General features: G+C 43.3%; 1 protein-coding gene across 5 annotated transcripts in view; it reads left to right on the top strand.

The window, feature by feature from the left end:
* The first annotated feature begins 5,684 nt into the window (after positions 1–5,684).
* VWCE (von Willebrand factor C and EGF domains) overlaps positions 5,685–26,051 on the top strand; it is a 39,180-nt gene continuing 18,813 nt past the window's right edge. For 3 of the 5 annotated variants that reach the window (XM_042437522.1, XM_042437513.1, XM_042437503.1), the window contains exons 1-7: positions 5,685–5,995; positions 7,945–8,039; positions 10,586–10,675; positions 19,251–19,379; positions 21,143–21,259; positions 21,385–21,501; positions 25,151–25,279. In XM_042437522.1, the coding sequence (XP_042293456.1) occupies positions 5,886–5,995; positions 7,945–8,039; positions 10,586–10,675; positions 19,251–19,379; positions 21,143–21,259; positions 21,385–21,501; positions 25,151–25,279 (787 nt within the window). In that variant the 5' untranslated portion in view covers positions 5,685–5,885. Of the gene's footprint in view, positions 5,996–7,944; positions 8,040–10,585; positions 10,676–19,250; positions 19,380–21,142; positions 21,260–21,384; positions 21,502–25,150; positions 25,280–26,051 lie in introns of those variants that run through there. The other 2 variants (XM_042437531.1, XM_042437540.1) reach the window with 2 other exon arrangements.

Here is a 26,051-nt window from a genome sequence, read left to right as displayed (position 1 = left end):
TGGTATAGTGGTTTGAATGTTGGACTATGACTCTGGAGACCAAGATTTGAATCCCTGCTCAGCCATAAAAACCCACTGGGTGACAAGTCACAGACTCTCAGCCTCAGAGGATGGCCATGGCAAACTGCTTCCGAAGAAACATGTCAATAAAACCCTGTGACAGGGTCACCATGAGTCGGAAACAGCATGAAGGCAAACAACACACACACACACACACACACACACACGTTAGATCTCTTGAGTATGAGTGACACAATTCAGAGATCAGCATTTCTAAGCAAGGGATAGTTCCCACTTGATGCCACAAAACACAGGCACAGCCTCTGCTCTGGATGGCTTTATTTTTAGAGAAATTTTAGAGAAATTATTAGACAGATTGAAAGCTAATACCAATGACAAATAAGTAGAGAGCCTTCATGTTCAGAGGGCCCCATGTAACAAGGGACAAAATGGGGGATACCTGCTTGGAGGCATCCCAGAAGCTGATGGCTGGCCACTGCTGCAAAAATTATACTGGACTAGATTAATCTTTGATCTGAGCAAGTACAGTAGCTCTTTTTTTTGTGTCTTCCACCTACACCGTTTTGTGTGCTTTCAGTTCTCACACCCACCTGACTTAACTTCTCACAGATACAAAGGTACATGGGGGGGGGGGGGGGGGGGATAATTGCCCAGCTGTAGATCCTTTGCTGCCTTGCCTCCCAAGTGGAGCAGCTCTTCACCACAGACCATTTGGAAGGAAAACAGCTGCCTGCAGAACTCTGAAGAAGAGCTTGTCTATCTTTATGCTTTGTTTCTCTCTCACAGGATAAACACTGATTTGGCAGAATGCATGGAAGGCTGATGTGGTCATAGTTCAAAGAAAGAGACACAGCCTACTCTTTATCTGCCTAAGGAAATGTGCAGCTATTTTGACTTTTCTGGGAAGAAAAAAAAAAGATGGGAAAACACAGGAGGACTGCAAATGGAAAGCAGCAGTGTCTGGATCGCCCACAAATATCCATGAACGAAGCAGGGTAGGGTACATTTTTACTCATGCTTTCTGATCTGGAAGGGCATGTGCAAGAGTACAACTAAGAATGATCACTTGATGATGAACTTTCTTTTTCTGAGGATCAGTCTTTTTTTGTTGTCCTAACAGCCATTCCTTATATTTCTTCATGAGCTATTTACTATTTAGTTTATTTAAAGCATTTTTATATTGTTTCTCAGCACACAAGGGCTCCTGAGGCAATGAATGAATACAAACCAATTAAAACAATACATGGAGAAAAACATTTTAAAAACACATTAAAATACTTTTTAAAAACTCCTAAAAGCAGTCTAAAACTTTCCTAGAATCTAGTTCTGAAACAGTTAAAACAGCAATTACAAAAATTGAATGCCATGTGGAGCAGCACTGTTTTGGCTGACTGCTGGAAGCTTTAAAAAGATGGTGTCAGCCTAACTTTCTTAGGGGATGATCACTCTCAGGAATCCCAGGAAGAGAGATGCGGGATCTAGATGATGAAAACAGATATAATTGCATTTGCATGTGTCTGGGCTGTAGGCAGCCCATAACCACTCAGGTAGCCTGCCTGCAGTGCAACCCGGACTTCTCACGTGGTTTTTTCAAGAATGGGATTACATTACAGTAGTCTAATTGAGAGGTAGCTAAGGCATGAGCCACTGTGACCAGATCTGCCTTCCCCAAGAAAGGGTGCAGCTGGATCAGCAGATGAAGCTGGGCTAAGGTGATCCTGGCCACTGCAGCAACCTGGCTTTCCAAGAGCAGCATTGCGTCCCAAGCTCCCAACACATCTTCAAGCTACAAACCAAATCTTTCACATGGGACCAACCACATCCAGAACAATCTGTAATCCCTCTCCCAGGGTGGTTTTCTTACTGACCAGAAGCACTTCTGCCTTGTCTGGACCAAACCTCAGTATATTTACCTGTATCCAGTATTTTATTGCCTGCAGACACTGATTCAGTGCTGCCACAGCCTCTTTGGCATCCATTGTAAGGGAGAAATGGATGGGTATCATCATCATATTGATTGCAGCCAGTCCCAGAGCTCCAGATTATCTCTCCCAGCAAGTAGATGTTAAAAAGCATAGAGGATAGTATTGATCTCTGTGGAATCCCCACAGAGGCAAAAAGCTAAACAATTGTCCTCCAGCAACACCCTCTGGGAATGTTCAGCCAAGAAAGACCAGAACCACTGTGAAACAATGCTCCCCAGTCCTGTATCAGCCAAAAATCTGCTGAAGGATCTAGGAGGACTAATAGGGACATAACTTCCCCCGTCCAACTCTCTGTGTTACCAAGGTTACCAAGTCTTCACTCATAGCTTCAGTGTCTCCTGACCCACAAAATTTTGTAGGCACATTGTGTTGCAAATTGTCACAGTTGGGGTGGGGGGGGGAGTGAGACAGTTTTCATGGGGGGGGGGGAAGGGTTTGGCCAGTAACTTTAAACAAGGTTTCTGTAGGGGTAGGGAATTCTAAATAATGACAAAATACCTTCAAATTGAGAAATTTTAATCAGAAAGTATGCTGTGAAGCTTCCCCAAAACCAAACCAGTTTAAAATACAGTATTTTCCACATGCAGAATAGTTGTCTAAACTAAATAACAGTGACTAGAAAATCAGTGCATATTGTGCAAGTCATCCCAGTACAGTGGATCCTTGTTGCTGGGGTTTGGTTCCAAGATCCCCCGTGTATAACAAAATCCGTGTATGCTCAAGTCCCATTAAATATAATGACATAGCAAAATGGAGTCCCTAATAAACAATGGAACATCAAGGTAAATGTATACTTTTTTGGAACATTTTCAAACCGTGTATGCTTAAATCCGTGTATAAAAAATCCGTGTATAAGAAGGGCCGACTGTATAGTGATTTGAGCTGATAATAAAGTTGAATGAGTAGTGGTTTCTTTGCAAACTTGGGGAGGAACAATCAACTTGAAATTCCTTCCAATATGTTACTTTCAAAAGCTAATATTACTGAACTTGCTTTTCTCTGGTGAAGCACTGGAGGATATCACACAACTGAAATTGGAAGTGTAATCCAGTGTCATCCTGAACGCAATCATGCGTATTCACGTTATTGCGCGAAAGGTTACCACACGCGATTGCTGGCAGTCCGAATGCACTCCATAAACAATCACACGTCAATCCACAGTTAAGTAAATTTGATGAACTAGCGAAGTCACAAACCCTACTCCTAGGCAACTTCGCACTCAGTGCGCTGTTGTTTGGTGTGATGTGCATGTCTCCTTTCGTCCTCGTTCCCCCTACCATCTGGAAGGGAGGGGATTCCCATGAAGCCATGCTGCAATTCCGTTTCAATTTTGCTTCCGCTTGTCCTTCAGCATTGCTGGGGGGGGGGGCTGCTGCCTACTAATTAAGAGGCATAGACCCAGAGCTATCGGATAACTATTCTATTCACATTTTAACGTGACAAGAGTGAATATATGCTTGTTTTAACGTGAATAGAGCATGTTCTTTCAACCATTCTTCCCACCCACCCCTTCCAACCTCTTTTGTAAATTGTGGGGTTCCTTGGTTCCTCTCTCTCACTCGCCTAAATATGCTATGCTCCAGTCATCTGGAGTCTCTCTGAGCATGTGCAAGGTGCCAATTCACAATTAAGAACCCACCAATGTGATGGCTTACTTTGCACAGAATCTGGGTCGCGTTCGGAGAGGCCATTACAGTGAATTTAAGGTGTGATAAGTAATCACGTAATTGCGTGAATTTTCAAACTGACCTCGCTATCTTCTCTTTCGAAATTGAGAGCTTCTTGTCCCGTTTGATAAACTCCACTGAGTCCCTATATGGTTTCAGCACATGTGTCAAAGATGAGAATTAATGTTTACAGCTGTAAGCACCAAATGTGAGTCCTGGAGCATACAAAGGGTACCTGCATGGAAAGACTTCCTTGTGTGAGTACAATGTTTTAGCAAGTCCACGAAGTGTTAGGGTGGGTTTTTGCAGGATTGTACCATATCTTTTTCTTTGTATAATTGAACTCTATCTAAATGCTTAACTTCAATACTAGAAATTTGGGGACTGAAGAAAAATTTCCTTGGGGAGAGGACAGAATTCTTTCTGGGGGGCCGTGCCTGCGTTCCTTTCTCATTGCTGCACCCTTCAAACAAGGAAAGGGACCTCAAAGGTCATCTGCTGCTTCTCTAATGGGGGGGGGTGTCTAGTTTCTGCTTAAAAGAAGACTACCATCTTTCAAGGCAGTCTGCTCTTTTCTCAATGCACTTGAACTTAAGTGTAGATCAGGGGTAGGCAACCTGCGGCCCGCGGGCCGGATGCGGCCCAGCGAGGCCTTGGGACCGGCCCCAGCCCGGTCCTGCCGCTGATTGCCGCCGGGGCCTTTGGCCTCTTGTGCGCAGGGGCAATTGTCTTTACAAGCCTCAGAAACATGCATTTATATTAACATTTTTAAAAAAATCAGCAAATTTTTTTGCGTGTCCTCCACTTTTTTAAAAAAAGTGTCCACCATTTGAAAATGTTGTCCTACATTTGTCCTGGTTTATTTATTTATTTAAATTTTTAAAAAATTATTTCATTATTTATTTTTTGGCTTCGGCCCCCCCAGTTGTCTGAGGGACAGCAATCCAGCCCCCAGCTCAAAAAGGTTGCCTACCCCTGGTGTAGATTATCAGTGGTTCAGCTGGAGCAAATACTCCATGGAAACAAAATGTGGGGTAAACAATGATCAGAAAGCAAAGGTGTCACTATCTCAGCCACCCATGAAAAATGGTTTGATATTCTGGGTCCACCAATTCGCCCATGCAGTGAGAAAGAGGGAAAGAGCCAGTGTGGCCTAGTGGTTTGAGCACTGGACTACAACTCTGGAGACCAGGGTTTTAATCTAGGCTTGGCCATGACCTCAGCCTCAGAGGATGGCTGTGTCAAAAACCCCTCTGAACAAATCTTGCCAAGAAAACCCGGGGATAGGTGCAACTTGAACGTGCACAACAAAAACAACATGTGGATGTACATAGACTGCTGGCCAGCCTCTCTAAAGTCACCATGGGCTGCCCACGCTAGAGCTTAAAGAAATCCTTTGGTAGGACCTGGAGACACCTGTTTGTGTGCTTGTGTGATTTTTGTAGGCAGGAAAGTGACAAATGAGGAAACCTCTGACATTGGAGCCTGTGTCTTCCTTCCCCCTCTTTCTGTTTTTCTGGAAGGGGGCCCACCTTTGCTGGCCCTGAGGAGTGGCACCCTCTGCTCTCCCCCTTTGGCACATACATGCCTCCCTCCCCTCCGCCTGGGAAGAAGACAGGCTCTGCTCCAGCTCCTCTTTGGCACAGCTGGGAAAGCAGCCTGGAGAAGCAGCGGGAGAGGGAGGGAGGCAGGGGGCTGCTTGAGCCTTGCCAGATGTGGGGAAGGAAGGAGGCTCCAAGGAAGGCTGGGGAGGGGGTCTTTATGTGTGCCTTGGAGGGGGGGAGACCATCCTCTTCTCAGCCACACAGACAGAGCTGCTCTGTCTGCAAGGCTGGGATCCCCATCTCCTCTCCTCTGGTGCCCCTCTGGGGAAGGGGAGGGCCATGTTTCCACTCCTCTCATCCCTATGGGTTGGGGGGGGGGGGGCTGAGCAAGCTGAGCCTGGCTGGTGGGGAAGGAGGAGGAGGAGGAGGAGGAGGAGTCTCTTCCCCCGCTGCCCCCAGGGTCTGGCTCTCCTTTCCCCTCCCCTGCCCTGAAAAGAAAGCCCCCAGCCTCATCCTTGAGGGGAAGGCCAGTCCTTCCAGACAGGGCAAGCCATGCTGCAGTAGGGGGCCTGAGGGGAAGGGAAGAGAAGGGAAGGGAAGGAAAAGAAAGTGAGGAGGAGGAGGAAGGCAAGGAAGGCGCTCTGGAGGGAGCATCCATCTGAGGGGACATGTTTGCCCAGCTCCTCTGCCAGGCAGCTTGGCTCTCTCTGCTGCTCCCAGGGCCCCAGGGGAGAGTCTACAGTGGAAGGAAGAAGGGGGCCAGCTTCGCCCTGGAGAGGTACCTTAGTTCTTCTCCCCCCTCATCCCCACTCCCCCAGCCCCTCTCCCTCCTCCTGGAGGATTTGCACAGTGCTGTATACCTTTTTGTTAGTTGCCACTGATGGCTTACTTCTCATGTTGCTTTTGTTTGATAAGACAGGTGTCACAAAGTCCATGCCAAAGGTGTGGGGGACAGAGTATTTTGGAGAGAGATTAATGGGTTTAGGGCCACCCTGAACTGGCCCAGACCTTGGGTGCTGGGCTCAATTCGACCAAGCTGAGGGGGACCAGAGGTCGTGGTCCTCCTCCTTTCCACTGTCAAGGAGGACCAGGCACCCCCAACATGGAGGGGGCCTCCCAGAAGAAAGGAGGACAAACCAGAGCTCACCACACTCAGGCGTGCGTCTTAGGCCTGCTCTAAATGGAGGGTGTTTGGGGATTCCTCCTGGACAGAAGGAAGGAATGGAGGGCATGCCCAGGCAAATGGAGGAAAATTCTGGTCCCCCTGCATATAAATGTCAAGGCATGTATCTTAGTCAGGCTCCAAATGGAGGACATTTGGGAATTCCTCCAGGACAGAGGGTTGAAATGGAGGACAGGTCCTGGGAAAGGAGGACCTCTGGTCACCTTGAGAGGAGCAACATCCAAGAGCATGTAGTGTGCCCTGCCTTCCCTTCTTCTTCATCTTCTGAGCATCTTTTGTGCATGTTTCGAGAGAGGCAGCAGTGCTAAAGTATTTTGTCTCAGTCCACCCCTTCTTTTTATCCATGTCATTCCTCAGGCAGCACTGACTGCAATCTGCCTTCTTCATTCCCACCTTCTCCTGCTATGAAATGGGCCAGAATGACTCCAAGGGCCCGAAGCTGGACCATTGGATTGACTGGAACATTGTCTGGGCTGCTGCAACTGAGGGACTGGGCTTGGGGTGCATAAGAGATGGAGTGATAGTGTACTTGGATCACTGTCCACCCAAACACAGGTGTCTCCTCCCACAATTCAGGTTTATTCTCCTTTAAATGGTTGGTTGCCTTCCAGAGTTCTGGCTTTGTGTGTTTGGAAAGCTCAGGAAGGCATTCACAGTAGCATCTTGTGCTCCAGGCAAATGATTTAGACAGCCTATCCTCACAAACATGTTTCGATACAAGAAAAACAACAACAACCTGTGGGCAGGAAGGCTATGTGTATTTAGCCGTTGCTGTGGTTCTGTGCCTGCCTTTTCATATATCCTGGTGACAGTTTTCTTTTCTTGTGCTATTGCTTTATCCTCTTCTGTTTTTATTCCAGCACACCATGCTCTTTGCCTTTTGGCAGTTATATCTGTCCTTGTCATGTGGTCTTGATATGAAACCAGGACTATTGTTATGTTCTCCACCACAGGAACAGACAAATCAAGTAACAAGCCCACAATGGTACCTTTCCTTAACAAATAAGGCAGCACTGCAACATGGCATGTGGAATTGTTTGCACAACTACAACAGGGGTGGGAACCTGTGGCCCTCCAGATGTTTCTGGACAGCAATTAGCTTTGCTTGTTGAACTCCCCTTATCAGTGGTTAGGGCTGATGGGAATAGCAGCCCAACATCTAGAAAGCCCTACATTTCTCACTCCTGCTGTATAGGTTACCTTGATTCTTTAGCTTCCTTGTGCTACCTTTGTAGTCTCCACAGCCCAGGAATGGTTGAACTGTGCAATTTCATTTGGTGTGCTTTTGCAAGCAGCTCTTTCTGCCATTTGAATACATGATAGGGTTTTTTTAATGGCAGGGAAAGAACCTAGTGCTTCTTGGTTAGGGCATCTTAGTGATGCAACTTGATAAATTGACAACTTGGCTTGCTCCATACAGGGGGTTAAGTAGTTGCATGCCAACTTGCAGTTAGAGCATTCCGGCAACCTACTAAATTTACTAAATACTTGGAAATTTATTGCATATCTCAGAAACTGTCATACGGTTTGTTTTATATTCCTAGACGTCGCCTTGGTCCACATGTTTGCCTCTCTGGTTTTGGAAATGGCTGCTGTCCTGGGTGGATACCAGCTCCCGGCAGTGGACAGTGCACTCTACGTGAGTACTTCAGTGGCTGAATCTGAAGTGAAACTCTCTGCCTTGAAGGTTCTCAATCTGAGATAAAATAATCTTCTAGCACTCAAAAAATTCAAAATGGATGATAAATGTAGAGCCAGTAGATAGAGCCATAGGTGATTCAGGTAGCTATAGCTTCCATCCATATCCAACCAACCACGAGGGCCACTTGTTTAAGGCTACTGCCACACTGCAAAATTAATCCAGTTTGACATCACTTTAGCTGTCATGGTTCCATTTTATGGAATGCTGGGATTTGTAATTTGTTGTGGCACCAGAGCTCTCTGAGAGAGAAGCCTAAATATTTCACAAAACTACAAATCCCAGAATTCATAGCATTAATTCATGGCAATTAAAGCAGTGTCAAACTACATTAATTCTGCAGTATAGATGAAGCCCCAGTCAGGCTACATCCCATTGCCACAATTAATAATTGGATGCCAGAGTTTTCATTGGCTTAACGATAATTATCTTGGTCTGCTGAGAATTGTAATTTTCTGAAAGGAGATAAGAGAGTGAGGTATCTAGCAGTTATTTATCATTAAACCAAACTACCATTCCCAGGATTTTTTGGGGGGACACCATGATAAATAAAGTACCATATAAAATCAATTTAACTTTGTAGTGTTGTATAACATTAATAAGACTTTTATTGTATGTGATCTGACAGCTGGCAAGGGGAAGGCTGAAAAACTCTCAGGGTTATGTGTAGATAAGCCATCTCTCATCACAGACAGATTTTCTGTATCATTCTTCTGTACCATGCATGATGCCATGGCACCACATCTGACAAAACTAGATTTTCCCATTGTAGCATTGCTGAGCCATAGTACTGTGCCAATATGAAATCCTACTGCATCTGTTCACAAAGCTGGTGCTCCCCATTGGAGTTACTCATTTGTTCATACAATGACATATAAGACCCAGCTGGTGGCTTCTGCCAGTTGCTCTCATTCACTTCCACCATCTAACAATTGAAGATGAGAGCACCAGGCCCACCAAACATTTTGGGGAACTGTATTTGACAGCTCTTCTTTTACTGCCCTTATTATTCCCAGCGAGCTCAAAGCCAGTTTTGTTAGATGTGGTGCCATGGCATCATGCATGTACAGAAGAATGATGCAGAAAATCTGTCTGTGATGAGAGATGACTTATCTACACATAACCCTGAGAGTTTTTCAGCCTTCCCCTTGTACAGAGCCCTTTCTCTGTACCAACTCAATACAGTATTGATTCTATGTGAGTGTAATATCATAACTTTTCTTTCCTTGAATAATGTTAAAAACATTTTTACCTGATGAGGAAACATTCATATTTCAAAAGCTTATGCTAAGAATTTTGTGTCTTTGTAGTTGAGCTAATGAATGCATTGAAACAATATACATTTTTGTTAGTTGTGACTGGTGGCTTACTTCTCATGTTCCTTTTATTTCATAAGACAAGTGTGACAAAGTCCATGCAAAAGGTGTGGGTGACAGATTATTTTGGAGAAGTATTAATGGATTATTGGCCATAAAACTAGCACTTCAAAAAAGACATACACTTGTATTATGAGTGTACTTCCAGATGGCTTTGACTTTTTTTAAAAAAAAAAAAAGCAGTAGGGTTTCATACTGTAATAATCTACACTATAAGTGAGAGAAAGACAGAATATAAATTCATTAAATAAATATATCTTGGCAGTCAGAATATGCAGCTTTTGAACACAATGGGAACTGTGCTTTGGTGAAGGAGTTAAGGAGCCTCTGTCAAAGAATTCTCAGTACTGTCACAAAATTGCATTGATACCTTGGAAGAAACTCTATATATGATGAAGCCAAGAAAACCTCATTATAGGTTCACCTTAGGGTTTCCATAAGATGGAAACAACTTGAAGACATAAAACAATAACAGCAACAGCAAAACACAGAAGTATCAACACAGTAAAAAGACTGTGCAGATATATATTTGTCTTGTCTTTCTGTTTGTCTATGAGCAAGGCATTTCAAGGAGCCACCCTGTGTGCACTTTCTTGGGAGTAAGCACCACCAGAACCCATGGGACTTCCTCTCAAAGCTTGAAAGTATTGGACTACAAGTAATAATTTCACCTGTAATGCATTACTTTTGGGGGTAATGAAGGCACAACAATGCTTATTTTCAAAATAGCTGTTAAGTAACTGTTAATATTACTACAGTAGTGGGTGGGTGTAACTCCTACCAAGTTGACTTTGACTTATGGTCTTCTTCTAAGATACAGAGGCTTCACTTATACCACTCAGCAGAGGACAATTCTACTTCTAGACTTTTTTTTAAAAAACCAGTTTTGTTTCTCCCACTATTTAATCTCATCATTCATTTAAAAAGACCTTCCAAGAAACACCCTGTTTTCTTTCTCTTTGGAGAAGTGGTATCTGCTCCAAGTACTACTAACAGTTCCTCTTAACTGGATTTCTGCATCCTTGGTGTAAGAAAGTTTATCTTCAGCTCTGATGGGGAAAGATTGACTTTTGCCTGATCTGACTGATGCTTTCTTGACTCATTTCCCAGCACTTTGTTCCTTTGGCTGTGGCAGTGGCTTCTGTATCGCTCCCAATGTCTGCTCCTGTAGGGATGGAGGGCAGGGCATTACATGTCAAGGTGAGGAGAACATTGTGGGGTGTTGCCAGTGATTTGGTTTGCTTATGGGGAGGTCTTTTGTTTCTCGCTGTTTGAAGGCATTAAAATCTGGTGGTTAGAAAGTAGAGGTGAGAGCAGTGTGGGTTTGCAAATTTCCATACCATTTGGATTTTTTTATTTTATTTTGAAATACCTGTATTTACATACTGTACATGTACATAATGAGATGTCTTGGAGATGGGGCTCAAGTCTAAACACAAAATTCATGTATGTTTCATATACACCTTATGAGGAGATCTTTTGTTTCATGCACAACATCATTAACATAAGCCTTTTATACAATATTTTTAATAATGTTGTACATGAAACAAAGTTTGTATACCGTAAACCATCAGGAAGCAAAAGTGTCCCTGCCTCAGCCACCCATGAAAAAAGTTTTGTTTTTGGAATATTTTGGAATTCTGGGTAAACCTGTACTTGGGTTCCACCTCAGTCCTTTACACTTAGAATCATAGAATCATAGAATCATAGAGTTGGAAGAGACCTCTAGGGCCATCCAGTCCAATCCCCTGCCATGTAGGAAATCCAAATCAAAGCATCCCTGACAGATGGCCATCTAGCCTCTGTTTAAAGACCTCCAAGGAGGGAGATTCCACTACATTCTGAGGGAGTGTTTTCCACTGTTGGACAGCCCTTACTGTCAGGAAGTTTTTCCTAATGTTGAGGTGGAATCTCTTTTCCTGGAGCTTGCATCCATTGTTCCTGGTCCTAGTCTCTGGAGCAGCAGAAAACAAGCTTGCTCCCTCCTCAATATGACATCCCTTCAAGTATTTAAACAGGGCTATCATATCACCTCTTAACCTTCTCTTCTCCAGGCTAAACATCCCCAGAGCTCCCTAAGTCGTTCCTCGTAGGGCATGGCTTCCAGACTCTTCACCATTTTAGTCACTCTCCTTTGGACATGCTCCAGTTTCTCCACATCCTTTTTAAATTGTGGTGTCCAGAACTGGACACAATATTCCAGGTGGGGCCTGACCAGTGCAGATTTATGGGCTCCAATATGCTAATACTCTGCTCCAGTTTTCTTCTTCTGTAATGTGAAGATATATCTGAGTCTCTCTAGGAATGCAATATGGCCTTTTGAATTTCCTTGCTAGTGTGAAATGGCATTGTCAAAAGATACCATCATCCTCATCCTCACCACTATCCATTAATTATTGCCAGGAGATATTCTCAAGCTGTTTTTTCTCCCAAAGGAGAGGAACTGCTCAGTGCTGGCTTGCTTCCTTCTGGCTTTTGAGTGTACTAGGCATGGCGTAGTTAGTTGAAATCATAGCCAGCACCTGTCTCTGGAGGGACTAATAACTGCTGTGCGAGAGTGTCTCTGTTTTGCCATAAGGAACCCTGCCAGCAGTAGCCCTTCTCCCTAGACCCAACCTTAAATATTTTGGAGCGCTAAGCAAATTATTAAAATGTCCTTCCTGCAAACTGACAACAAATCAGAAGGTGAGGAAAGTTGAATGAATATCCTTCAAATGGACCAGACACAGAAAGAAGAAAGCCAATAGCTTTTATGGAAAATGGCTTTGTGTCATTCGCTATATGAGGAGAACCAATTTATGTCATGCACAGTTAGAACAAGGCTTTTGAAAACATGTTGTAACAATCTGGATGAGTTCCAGTTTATGCAATCAGAGGTTTTGCAATGATGCCCATGTGAAGTTCATTGCATTCTCTTATTATTTTGTATTCTTTGTTAATTTAATGGGTTGTGGTATAATAGTCCAACAGAGTCTATTGCCATCCTGCAAAAGAACAAACAAACTGAAAAACAATAGAACTAAAAATACAGCAATAGACCTCTTCCCTGCTCACAATGGCTGTTGGACCTCCTGGGCCTTCTCATCCTGCCCCACCCACACAGATTCCCCTTGTAATTTCTTAAATCTGGAGACAGGGCCTTTCAACATAGCCACTTTGTACTGAAATGTCTGAGGGGTCCATCACCCTAGCTAGCCTCTTTTCTGCTAAAGAAACAGGCTTTGGTGCCATTCCCACTGGGCAAAAAAGTGGCTTATTTCACTGCCATTCTGACTCGGATTCTGACTCGAATCTGACCCATCGTTCCCATTAAAAATGGGTGCAAACAGACCCGGGTTTTTTTTAATCCCTGTTTTTGTTCCCATTGGTATTTTCCCTGTGGTAATTTGAAGCGGTTTATTTTGCTCCCCATTTTCATTGCCCTTCCGGAACCTCTTTTTTAAAAAATCAGCTGTCAATCAAGCGCTTAAGTGCTTGACGTCACAGCCAATCAGTCGCTGAGGAGCTTTTCCCCTCCAGGAAAGGGAGAAGGGAGCCTCTCTTTGCCCCCAATTCCTTGGCATCCAGCCTCTTCTATGTCTTCCCATAGTTCCTCTGGGAAAGAGAGGAGAAGAGCCTCTCTTTGCCTCCAATCCCTTGGCGTCCAGCCTCTTCTGTGTCTCCCCATAGTTCCTCTGGGAAAGAGAGGAGAGGAGCCTCTATTCCCCCAAATCCCTTTGCCCTCCCCCATTGTTCCCTGGGCTGTCTGGCGGGGTGATCATGCAGGCATGTACTGCGAAGCCCATCTGTTGCTCAGGCGCTCAGGCAAAGGCAAAAAAAGAAAAAAAGAAAAAAAGAAAAAAGAATAGTTTAAAATGGTGTTCAATGGCTCTTCTCACACATCGCTCTATGAATGTTGAGCAGAGGGGAGGTTGCAGGGGGAGTAATGTGTTTACTGCCTTTGGAGCTCAATGTAGGGTGATCGCCTTACCCTGCTTCCCAATCCACTGGGGGAAAGGCTATGTGAACAGAAGAAAATGTGCCGGCGATGCAGAAAGAGAACACAGAGGGTGACACCCCCAGGCCAGCCCCTTGAGCGCTGCTCCTCCCATCTCCAGGTTCCTGAATCAGACACCCTTTCGTTCCAATTCATTTGCCCTGAATCAGACTCAGGAGGCACAGGAAAACTCGCTTTAAAACCACTGTTTTTTAAAACCGATTTATCGACCTATAATATAAGTTTTCCTAGATAAATCGAATCAGATTCGAATCTCAATGGGAACGATTTTGGAGCAGTGCAGGTCAGATTCGTGCTCAAATGGAAATGATGCATCCATGATTCACACCCAGACCCGCGTTATAGGCCAGTGGGAATGACCCCTTTATACCTTCATCACACTACTGGGTTTGTAATGCTGCCTTTCACACTTCAGTTTTGGTCCTGTGACTATAGTAATAATTTGCTTCATAGCTTTTCTGCATGGGGGGCAAGTGTGGATGGCCACCTAGATCTCCATCACACATTTCTCTGCCTTGATCCTTATTTGGCAATTTTTCAGAAAGCTGCTGTCATTCTTTCCAGCTACACATTTCCTACTGTATTCCTCACACCCCATAATTGTCATAACTGCACTAGTGTGACGTTTCTTCAACCTCTTCAGTGGGCTCACTTGTTGCTGCACCACTATAGTGGTAGATTTAAAACAAACAAACAAAGAAGAATAATTGGGGAGATTGTATAAACCCCCAGGGAAGGCTTTGCCCAAAGTGTATCCAGCCCTCCCTTCCACCTCCCATACTGGAAATAAACTGAGATTGCAACCCCCCCCTCCCAAGTTAAACATTGAGTAATGATGCCCACTGCATGCCCCAAATACACCCACCTGGTCCAGGATCTTTTGTGCTACTAAAAACAAAACATAACCAGAACAGTACTGTCACCTCATTTGACAAATGGATTACCGTATTTTCCGACGTATAAGACGACCCCCAACTTTTCCAGTTAAAATATAGAATTTGGAATATACTCACCGTATAAGACTACCCTTTTTCCAACGCACACCAAATAAATTTTTTAAAAAATGTAAGATTTGATTTTGATATGGTAATTTTCACTCAAATGCTTATGACATGCAGGTACTTAGCAGGAAAACTTGTTGTATACAAAGCCTGGTTGGATTGGTCAGCTCTCCCTGCCTGGCCAGCCCTCTCTGTCTCCAAAACTATCAGAGCGGTAGCGCAAACACAGCTCTTTTTTCCATACCTCAGGCGTCCTGGACACCTGCAGCTTGCTCTGCCCTTCACTTACACCTTCCCGGTGAGACACCCCCTCACCTCGTCATCAGGACCGCGTTAAGTAATTTCTTTCCATGAATCCTAGTGAGTGGGTTTTCTTTTACCATACTTGTACAGCGCTGCCTTTGCTGCTTTCATATGGTTGCTACATACGGTGGGGATGCAGCCGTGGCTGTTTTTTAACCCCCCCCCCCCCCATATGCGGCGACTGCAGATTCTCCCAGTCTGGCTTGGAAGTTTCAGCACCTGCCCTATAAGACAACACCCGGCGTATAAGACGACCCCTGACTTTTGAGAAGATTTTCCTGGGTTAAAAAGTAGTCTTATACGCCAGAAAATATAGTATTTTTGGTGACCGAAAAAACCTGGGATTACACCAGGAGGGAAGTGTAATAGCAGCAATGTGGTGTGGAAAGGCTTCTTGGTTGCCAATAACTTGTCTCTGTTGCACCATAAAAGCCTTGTGTTAAAATAATGTGAGTCAGAGCCTCACCTTACCTTTCTCTGAACCTCTTATCTGATGGGTTTTGGTTCCAGGACTCCCCATCCTCACCCTGTGAATACCAAAACTGTGGATGCTCAAGTCCTTTTAAATGTAATGGCATAATGAAATTGTACCCTATATTGCAAGATCAAGGTTTGCTTTTGGGAATTTATATATTTTAAAAATATTTTCAAACCAAGGATGCTTGAATCTGTGGCTAAAAAAATTGTGGATATGGAGGGCTGACTGTACCTTGCTCATTCTCTTTGACCACTTCATGAAGCCTTTACCCTCCCCTTTGGCATGGGGTGCTCACCACTTCCTTTATACTCTACTCTTCTTCCTGTGTGTCAGAAACCCATTTAGTGGAATGCTGGTGGTGAGCAATGCTTCTACCTTTTTTTAGTATCCAATTACAACTCTTCAGCCCAGTTCCAACATTCAGCATCCTCAGGAACCTGGTACTTGAAACCTTGTAGGGACTCACTGGAGTTTATCACACGTGAAATTGGAACTCCAATCCAAAGCCATTCCGAAGGGAAGGAGAAGCAGAGTCAATTCAAATCCAAGGCAATTCACATGAATAATTATCACACGTGAAGAATGAAATTGTGGTCATTCCTGAGGCAAAGCAGAGCGAGTGCACATTAAATTATCACACCGGTACATACCATGTGGATTCAACGATTCGAATTGGCACCCATGCGCATGGTCAATGGGCCTCTGAATGCATCGTGAATCTTTGCATTTTGGTCACTTCCTGGTTCCAGTTTCACATGAATGCTAGCTTCACGTTTCTTCTTCCCTTCTATTTTATTCTATTTTTTTTACTCCATTTACTCTATTTCAACAATTTAGCAATGCCCGCAACTCCCACCATGTGTGGTCTCCAGTATACACATAGCCACATCCCAATGTGTAATCCGTGTCAGTCTTCCCTACATGCCTCCCTGAAACATCCGAATGTGTCTTCCGTGTCAGTCCCCCCCCCCCCAATCCCTCTCAGCATCATCCAAATGTATCCTCTGTTCTTGAAGGAGTACCGGAAGCAAATGGAGCAAAATTGCAGTGCAGCATCATGGGAAATTTGCCACCTTGGAGGTTTGGGGGGTATACCAGGACCGAAGCAAAGTTGCATTCCACACCAGACCAATTTGGATTGAAATCGAAGTGAGCTTGGAAACAATTTTTGTGAATTCGCTTGTTACCGAATTCACCTACATCAGGAGTCACTTTGGATTGACTTTGGATCTAGCTCGGAATGACCCCCCATAGAAAGCAATAACACGTAATAATCAATCACGTTATAATGTGAATTTGCATGGTTGGACCCAGAGTGGCTTTGAATTGGAGTTGCAAAAGCCGTCGTGTGATATCGTCCACTGTTGTGTTGACACTAGGGTTGCCAGATCTCAAGGCCTGATCTTGATTCTCCATGTCCAAGAATGCTGCCAACACACACTCACATGGCTGATAAGAGCTCGGCAAAAGGAAACCATGCCGATCTGCCAAGAAGCAGTTCCTCAAGCAACAATGCCAAACAATGTCTGAATAGAATAAGCCGCTACCCAGTCCAAAGTTCAGGATTACAGAGAGCAATACTACCAGTCCAGTCCGAGGTTAAGAGTACCAGAGGGTTATTCAAGGTGTCTGGTTCAAGGTCAAGGATTCAAAGGCAGTCAAAGGTCTAGGAAGCAAGGAGACAGATCAAGCAGTATTCCCTAATGAGAACCAATAGACAATAGATTCTGACAAGAGAGTTCAGCGTCTGCTAGGTGTCTTATAACTAGCTCCATTATCACAGCTGCTGAGTGGCTAATGTGCGTTTCTCAGCAAGTCTCTTGGAACACTGAAGACACGCCCTTTCTGATCTCCTCTGGCTGAAGGTAGGAATCTCAATGCTCTGCTGCTCTATGTCTCCCGAGTCTGGAACGTCTACTGGGTCAAGGATGGGCTGCTGAGCCCCAGGTTTCACTGGAGAAGATCCCATAGAGCTAGGGTCTGGCTGAGCCAAATCCACTGGGGCTGGGAGAGCAGAGCTGGGACCTGGCAGGGCAGAACTGGGGCCTGACACAGCCTCAGGTTCCTCATGTACCTGAGGAGCCGAGTCCTCCTCCTTGCCCTCCTCATGGCTGGCCATGACACTCCAGTTTTCATGGTCATCTCCAGGCAAGAGACAAGGGTGCAAATTCTTCAGTTTTGGTGGGCTCAACTCCAGACAAGCTGAGAGGGTTGTGTGCACATTTCTAACTAAGCTAGTAGTGCATCAGCCTGCTACAATTCACAAGGTTTAATTGATTTGCTGCAACTTGCAAAGACTCTCCAGGGCTGTATTTATTTATTTATTTATTTAGTTAGTTTCCTCCTTTCCTCCCAGTTGTTGTGGCACCAGGGCTCACTTTCCACTCTGCATCACCTTCTGGCTACCAGAAAGTAAAACACATTAAATTAAATTCAGTTAAGGTTATTGTCTTCATTTCCAACAGGGAAACATGTTTTCTTGCTTCATTTGTATGTATGTATGCATTGTGTAGTGCTTTGAGTACTGGAATATGACTATGGAGACCAGGGTTCAAATCCTTGCTCGGCCATGGAAATCCACTAGGTGACTTTGGGCCAGTCACACTCTCAGAGGAAGGCAAAGGCAAACCTCTTCTGAACAAAACTTGCCAAGAAAACACCATGATAGCTTTGCCTTAGAGTGTCCATAAGTTGGAAATGACTTGAAGGTACACAACAACAAATGTCTGAATAACAAGTGGTGAGCAATTGTAGTTGGCACTTAATGCATAATGCTTAATAACATAACCAAGTACTGTCCCTGTGTCTCAGATTTTTGCCTGCAGGAGCAGGGAGGACCCTCAGCAAGTAAGCCTAGTTGATACATCTACCTTTTGTGGCTCTCTTTGCCATGCGGTATGGTTTCCTCCTCATTTTAACTTCCTCAAATGCCCCTAAGGTAGCATTAGTCTGGAAAATTAAAATAGAAAATTCTGAAACCAGCTGCCTGCTGCCACTCACTGTCAAGTAAAACTGGAGTAGATGGATTATCAACCTGGGAACAGGCTTATCACAGGGCATGGGCCTCCCTTCCTCTTCTGTGGCAAAGAGGGTGGGCTAATGGGGTTTTTTATTGTTATATTGTTGCTGTATTGTTTTTATTGGTATATTGTGATTTGTATTTTATAATGCTGTAAACCGCCCTGATCTGCGGAAGGGCGGTATAAAAATAAAATTTTTATTATTATTATTATTATTTATTATTTTTCCCTGGGCAGCCTTGAACCTAAGCTCTCTCTCTTATCTATCAGAAAGGTGACAACTGCAGGGAAATGAAAAAATTCAGAAAGAGGCTTATTCAGGGCAGGATTTTGGGGGCAGAAGTCCTCTTAGTAAAATGAGCAGGGAGTAAGTTACCATTTAAAAACTCAGCATCTAAATTTTACTTAAATATTCTAACACTGAGTCTCTGGCTCTATCTGCCTGCCTTTCCCCCTCAAGGACAGTATCTTGTTTTCTGTCCTGTTTGAAGTAGTCCTGTTGTGTGTGTTTGTGTATGTGCCTTCAAGTCCCCTCTCAACATATGGTGCGCCCATGAAAGTCAGATGGTCTTCTTAGGCAAGGAATACTCAGAGGTGGTTTTGCCAGTTCCTTCCTCTAAAATATGGTGAATCTATGGCAGACGTGCCAGAGGTGGCACTCAGAGCCCTCTCTGTGGGCATACATGCTGTAGCCCTTAGCACACAGTTTGTCAGAGTTTCTTACTAGAAAGCCAGAGGGATGTGGCACTTTACAATAAATAAGTGGGGTCTGGGTTGCAGTTTGGGCACTCGGTCTGTAAAAGGTTCACCATCACTGATATAGCCTGTTATTCATTGGCACTCACCCATACAAGCCTAACCAGAACTGACCCTGCTTAGCTTCCAGGATCAGATGGACCTGGTGCCTTTAGGGTATTTAGTCTTGTTTTCCATCTTTGAAAAACTACCTTGATGTTTTCCCTTCTTGTCTTTTCAGACCCTCCTGGGGCTTGTGGAGAGTATGGCTGTGACCTTGCTTGCAATCATGGAGGATGCCAGGAGGTGGCAAGGGTGTGCCCCCTGGGATTTTCAATGACTGAGACAGCCAATGGTGTACGTTGTACAGGTAAACCAGAAGACTGGTTATCTTCTCCCCAGTGATCCAGCAGAAACAGAACCCTACAATTATTCTGAGGCATATTCAGAGACTATCAGTAATACCAAGTCATTGCTCTTCCAGTGTAACCTTCATGTGGAATTGTAAATTATTTTGGAATGTCCTGCACTTCTCAAACTTGGACATTGTGGTATATTCTGTCCATACTAGTGAACAAAACATAGCCAAAAAAGTGGAACTAGCATGCTATTTTAGCAGTGTATTTACTTTTATTTTACAAATTTTGTTTTAAAATTTGTGATTTACAGTTTTCCACTTAAGCACTATTGTACAAATACTTAATTTTATTTCAAAATGTAGGCATGTTTTAGCAGTAGTGTTAAAAATGAGAAAGAAAACAACAACAGGTTGCTAAAATGGTAGACTAAAAAGGTAACAGTGAAGGTATTCCAAAGTGAAAAGGGATGGAAATAGGTTTCAGCCACCCAAAGTGTCAAAACTATGCCTTCAGCAAGAAGAGGAAGCACATTATGGTGATAATGTTCCTGGTGATTGCAATGGTTTCTTGTTCTTTCCTCAACATTTTTATGCGTTCTCCATCAAAATGATAGCAGGCTGGGGAGAACACAAGAGAAGGACTGTTTAGGGGTAATATTGTAAAAGTGGTTACCCCTTGTAAAACGAGTGAACAAACTGTGGCAGTTCCAAAATAAACAGTTGGTGTGGAAGAACCAGACAGTGTTTGCTGTCTGTGTCCTTAATTGAACAATCTAAATTACACTTTCTCTCTCAGTACACTGAAACCTCTGGGACTGCTTCTTGGAAAATTAAGACTGATCTACAGAATATGTCTGCTACTCACAGAAGTGATTTTAATTTAATGTGAACTGGTCCCCCCCCCCCCATGCTTAATGTTGGTCTAATTTTCCCCAATATCACTGTAAACTTAAAAGTGGGAAGAAAATTTTCTGATCCATTTCGTGAACTTTGTGATTGTGAAATAACTGGGACTGAAATAAGAGAGAGAAATTTACACTATACAGTTATAGCACTGTGAATGTTTGTAACAGACCTATATTTATGTAGCCCCAGGCATGTAGCTATTGGAGGAGGATGCAAAATGAGGGGTTGCTCCCTTGAATAAAAATTCTGTTCCTCATGAAATTTTAATTCCATCCCCAAAATCTAGGAATGCAGAGAAGAAGGTCGTTCATACTAGAACTAATATTTGCTATGTTCACATTCACTAGATAGAACAACACTAAACTAGATATAGGGTGTAGCTGCAAGAAGAGAGGCCCATTAAATAAGAATTCTGCCCCCATGACATCTTTCTTAAGTCCCCAGATTTCTTGTATTGTAGTAACTTAAAACTATAATTCACTTGAGCATTGAGAAATATAGTTTAGACATCTAAAGAAAAGGGACGAAGTTACCAAGGAAATGTGAACACAGCAAATAGAAGACTTTTAGGTGTGAACAATTTTCAGTGTCTCACTTTCTGCAATGCTAGAAATCTAGATACTGAATGAAAATTTCAGCTGGGGTGCAGAATTCTTGTTTGGGCACAATGCCATCATTTTGTTTTCCCTTAGCTACACCCCATGTGAAAGTGCCCTTACAGATATTGCTAGCTTTAGCTTAACAAATTACTCCTTTTACTTCAGACATGACAGTTATGCACCCCTCTTTTGGAAATTGCCTCTCTTTGTGTTATCACCAAGCCTGATCTATCTCTTTCCAGTTATTCATCAACATTATCTTTTTCTCAGATATAGATGAGTGCCTGAGTGCCTCCTGTGAGGGGCTTTGCGTAAACACAGAGGGTGGCTTTGTGTGCGAATGTGGCCCTGGGATGAAACTGGCTGCTGACCGGCACAGCTGTCAAGGTAAGTCTGACTGGAACTGTAAGAAGGAAGGCATGTTTTGGAAGTTAAGGCAAAAGAAAATGGTGGCATAAGAAACTTCAGGAACAACTGATATTCATAGTACTGTCATTTGTTTTCATATGCAGACACTGATGAATGCTTAGCAACACCCTGTCAGCACCACTGTAAGAACAGTATTGGCAGTTATCGATGCTCCTGCCAAACTGGCTTCTACCTCCATGGCAACCGGCACTCCTGCATGGGTAAGTGCTTCTTCTTTTCTTTGGAAGCTAGAGACAACCAACCTTCTTGATGTCATTTGAAGAAAATTCCCACCTTCTGCCTACAGATTAAATTTGACCATCCCTCTTAGGCTGCACTTGCACTGCAGAAAATAATCCAGTTTAACACCATTTTAATTACCATGTCTCAATGCTATGGAGTTCTGGGAATTGTAGTTTGTTGTGGCGCCAGAGCTCTCTGACAGAGAAGGTTAAATATCTCACAAAACTACAGTCCCCAGAATTCCATACCATTGAACCATGGCAGTTAAAGTGATATCAGATTAGATTATTTCTGCAATGTGGATGCAGCCTAAGAGGGATGGTTAAATAACAGAAGCCATAGTAGCCTACAAACCATGGACAGCAAAAATGATCTGGACAACAATATGCAAGTGAAACTTAAATTATGTTACAGTTGGTCCTCCATATCCACTGATTCTTTATCCATAGATTCAATTATCCATGGCTTGAAAGTATTTTTAAAAAGTATAAATTCCAAAAAGCAAATCTTGATTTTGCCATTTTATATAAGGGACACAATTTCACTAGGCTATCATATTTAGTGGGACTTGAGTATTGATGGATTGAGTCCTAGAGTAAAATCCCGGTGGATACCAAGAGCCAGCTGTATTTATTTCATTTCCAAAATACTGTTCAGACAGGTGCTGCTTTCACAGCCTCGGGGGTAGTAGGTGATCGTTGCACATTTTTTCTTACATCAAACTAATGTTTCAGTGTTTGAAGTGGAAAATGAAGCAACAGTAGGATTATTTGGATTATTGAGACAGAATGCCATGTGATGGTAGCTATTTACAACGCTGGCACAGAATATTTTGATGAAGTTGTGTGTATTGAAACCCCTTTGATTACATGTACAAAAGCTGACTATACTGGCAGTTGAACCTTACTTTGATACTGGTATTAGATTAGAACCTTCCACTGCCTTGGAATCACCAGGCTTAATTCAGGAATCAGAAGGTGGGTCACGTCACACACACCAACATCTTGCTATCACCCTTCATCTTGCAGGTTCTGATACCTCAGTTGCTGCCTAACCATGCCTCCCTGAGCTCTCCAGCAAATTATATATAAATATGATACTGTTGTATTGTACCCTGTTTGCATCACATTATACAAATGTGATAGTACAGTATTGTATTGATTAGTCTCAGAAAGGGCTGATGTGCTGTTGTTGTTTCCTAGCTAAGTATCTTTACAAATACACCTAAATTCAAGAGAGGGAGTTTTACGTACGGTAGTACAGTGAACTAATGATGAACAGGTTCTTGTGCTGAAATTTTTGTGTGTCACTACATCCATTACAAGCATAGGGAACTCTGCTAGAAACAAAAGTGACACCACATCATTAAAAAGAGAGAGAAGGTTTAGACCTATTGTATAAAGCATAGTAGCTCCAGGGAAAAAAAAGAGGGGTTGTTCTGTATATCCATTATCAGATGTGTTACTGCAGGTGTAAAAATTATGCTCACTAACAGTAATTATGGGGAAAGGGATATCTTTTATCCAGAAATCCCTTGGGCTTTCAACAACAAAATGACATTGCTGTCATGTGTATGGATGGAGGTCCTAGGTTACATCCTGGAGATATTCCTTATATCTTTATATTGGCTTTTGACTGTAGAGAGTTTGGTTGACTGAGAAGATAAAACAGATGCAACTTCCTCCTTTCCTTGCCTTACAGTTCAGCAGATCTAAGAGCCCTGCTTGCTACACCAATATAGGATGCTGCCTGATACTAGGCTAGACTATCTGTCTGTCTAGTCAAATGTCTACCTATGGGGGAGGGGTAAAATGAGGACATTGCTCCCAGTAAATAAGAATTCCAGTCAAAATGAAATTTTCCTCAAATCCCCAAATTTCTAACCTTCCATATAGTGAGACATTGACAATCTTTCAAGCTTAGAACTTGCATATTTGATGTGTTTGCATTCTCTTTGAGATTTTGCCAGCCCCTTTTCTTTGGATTTTATTGTTTTTGTGTGCCTTCAAGTTGTTTCCAGGTCTTACCTATGCCAACCCTAAGGCAAATCTATCATGGCTTTTCCCAGGCATGCTTCTTCAGAGGAGGTTTGCCATTGCCATCCTCAGAGGCTGAGAGAGTGGGACTTGCCCAAGGTCACCCAGTTGGTTTCCATGGCTGAGTGGTAATTTGAAGCCTGCTCTCCAGGGTCACAGCCCAATGCTTAGACCACTGCACCACACTGGCTCTCTTTCTTTGGATTCCTAAATTGTATTTCTCACTGAGCCCTGGTGGCACAATGGTTAAATGCTGGTTCTGTAGCCACAACATTGTGAGTTTGATCCCAGAGGTCCAAGGTTGACTCAGCCTTCCATCCTTTTGTAGGTCTGTAAAATGAGTGCCCAGCTGGCTTATAACTTAGAGAGTGCTGCATTCACTATTAAGCAGTATAGAAATGTAAATGCTAAATGCTTAAGTTACTGCAATGCTAGAAGTTTGGGGAGTGAAGGAAACTGTTATTTGAAGGATGGGATTCTTATTTAAGCAGGCAACACCCTCATTTCGCTTCCCCCCAATAGGTACACCCTTGTATCTAGACCAGTATTGCTCACTCTAACTGGCATTAGTTTTTAAGGGTTTCTGGTAAAGATCATTCCAATCCCCTGCTACTTGATTTCATTTAACTTTAGATGTTTAAAACTGAATCTGAGCCTATCTGCTTGCAAAGCCTGCACTCTGCCACTGAACTTGGGTTCCTTCCCATAGCTGCAGCAGGAGGTGACAAATGAAAGGATGAGAATAAATATGGCCAGGAGAATCCACAGCTGTTTCCTCACCCACTTTACTGTAACTTACTTTAAAGGTGAACGGGAATGTGTCAAGTTGTGACCGTATGGCTCTCATCTGTAAAAACTCTGGATATGATTTCACTTGCAATCTAAATATAAATCATAGAATCATAGAGTTGGAAGAGACCACAAGGGCCATCCAGTCCAACCCCACTGTCATGTAGCAATACAGAATCAATATGTATTTAACGGTTTCAGAACAAGAATTAACTTAAAACTATATTAACTATAAAATATTGGCTGCCTCTAAAGAATTAAACAATAGCAAATTTTCAGAGATTTCAGTGAAATCACTTATTTCCTAATGCCTTATTCTATGAGACAAGAATTAGAGGGGGGGGGGGAGGAATCCAGAATGCCACCATAGGTGTCCTCCACCCAGGTGCTGTCTTGGTAAATAATAATAATAATAATAATAATAATAATAATAATAATAATAATGTTTTATTTATAGACCGCTATTCCGCAATGATCATAGCAGTGTACAGTAAAAATTGCAATACAAAATTAGCCCCTACCCACCCCCTCACTCCCTCCAGGCTGGATGATGACAGTTGGCCATGGAGGGAGGGCTCTGTCACTTCTGTCACATAGCATTGTTAGGGAACACACATCCCTCCAAAGGATCCTCAAGGCTGGTACAAGCTCCCTCTGACCTTGACAAAATATCCCAGGTCCCTTGTTTTGCAATCCCTTTTCTCACCTTGTATGGCTAAGCAACAGGAATGCCTGTACAGCCACAAGCTTGAACCTATCCAGCCCTGATGTAAGTCTCTAGCACCCTGTGCATCTGGTGCAGATGTGAATGAATGCCGCCGACCCAGTGAGAAGCGAACCTGCCAGCACTCCTGTCACAACACGCTGGGGAGTTTTATGTGCAGCTGTCGCCCAGGCTACCTCCTCAGTGTGGATCGAGTGTCATGTGAAGGTAAGGGCTATGTATGTGAAGACTTTCGTGGACCAGTCATTCAGGAGAATTTGATAGGAAGTAAGTTGACTGGGGGCTGAGATTCTCAGCCATGTAGAGTTGAACAATTTCATAGTCAGAAGCTATAGTGCAACACGATAAGCTAAGTGGTACACTTTTTAAAAAAAGGGATACATAAGTGCTTTCTAATTGTGGGAGAGCTTAACTTCTAGCGTTCTAAAAAAAGTTTAAAAATAGAAACAGTAATCTTTCCTTTAGCAAGGCAGTTTTAAAAAAATGCCACTAAATATGACAACAGTGTGTTGGTTGCCTTTATTGGTGTCATAAGCACTAATGACACTTGAATCTCTTTCACACTACACAATTATACCACAATGACTTTAATTGCCATGGATACATCCTTTGGAATGCTGGTGTTTATAGTTTGATCAGAGGCAACAGAGGAGTTATAGAATCATACCGTTGGAAAAGACTATCAGGACCATCCAGGGAAACACCCCTGCCATGCAGTAGAATAGCAGCTTCATTTATATACCGCTTCATTCTGCACTAAGCAGTCTCTAAGCAGTTTACAACTGTAAGCTAATTGCCCCCATCAGTCTGGGTACTCATTTTAGTGACCTCGGAAGGATGCAAGGCTGAGTTGACCCTGAACCCCTGGCTGGGATTGAACTCACAACCTTGTGATTTATGAGTGAGTGGCTGCAGTACTGGCATTTAACCACTGCTCCACCAGGGCTCTTGGTGCAGGAATACACAACCAAAGCACTCC

The sequence above is a fragment of the Sceloporus undulatus genome, chromosome 1, assembly GCF_019175285.1.
Source record: "Sceloporus undulatus isolate JIND9_A2432 ecotype Alabama chromosome 1, SceUnd_v1.1, whole genome shotgun sequence".
NCBI lineage: Eukaryota > Metazoa > Chordata > Lepidosauria > Squamata > Phrynosomatidae > Sceloporus > Sceloporus undulatus.
This window is presented reverse-complemented; position numbering and strand designations above follow the sequence as displayed.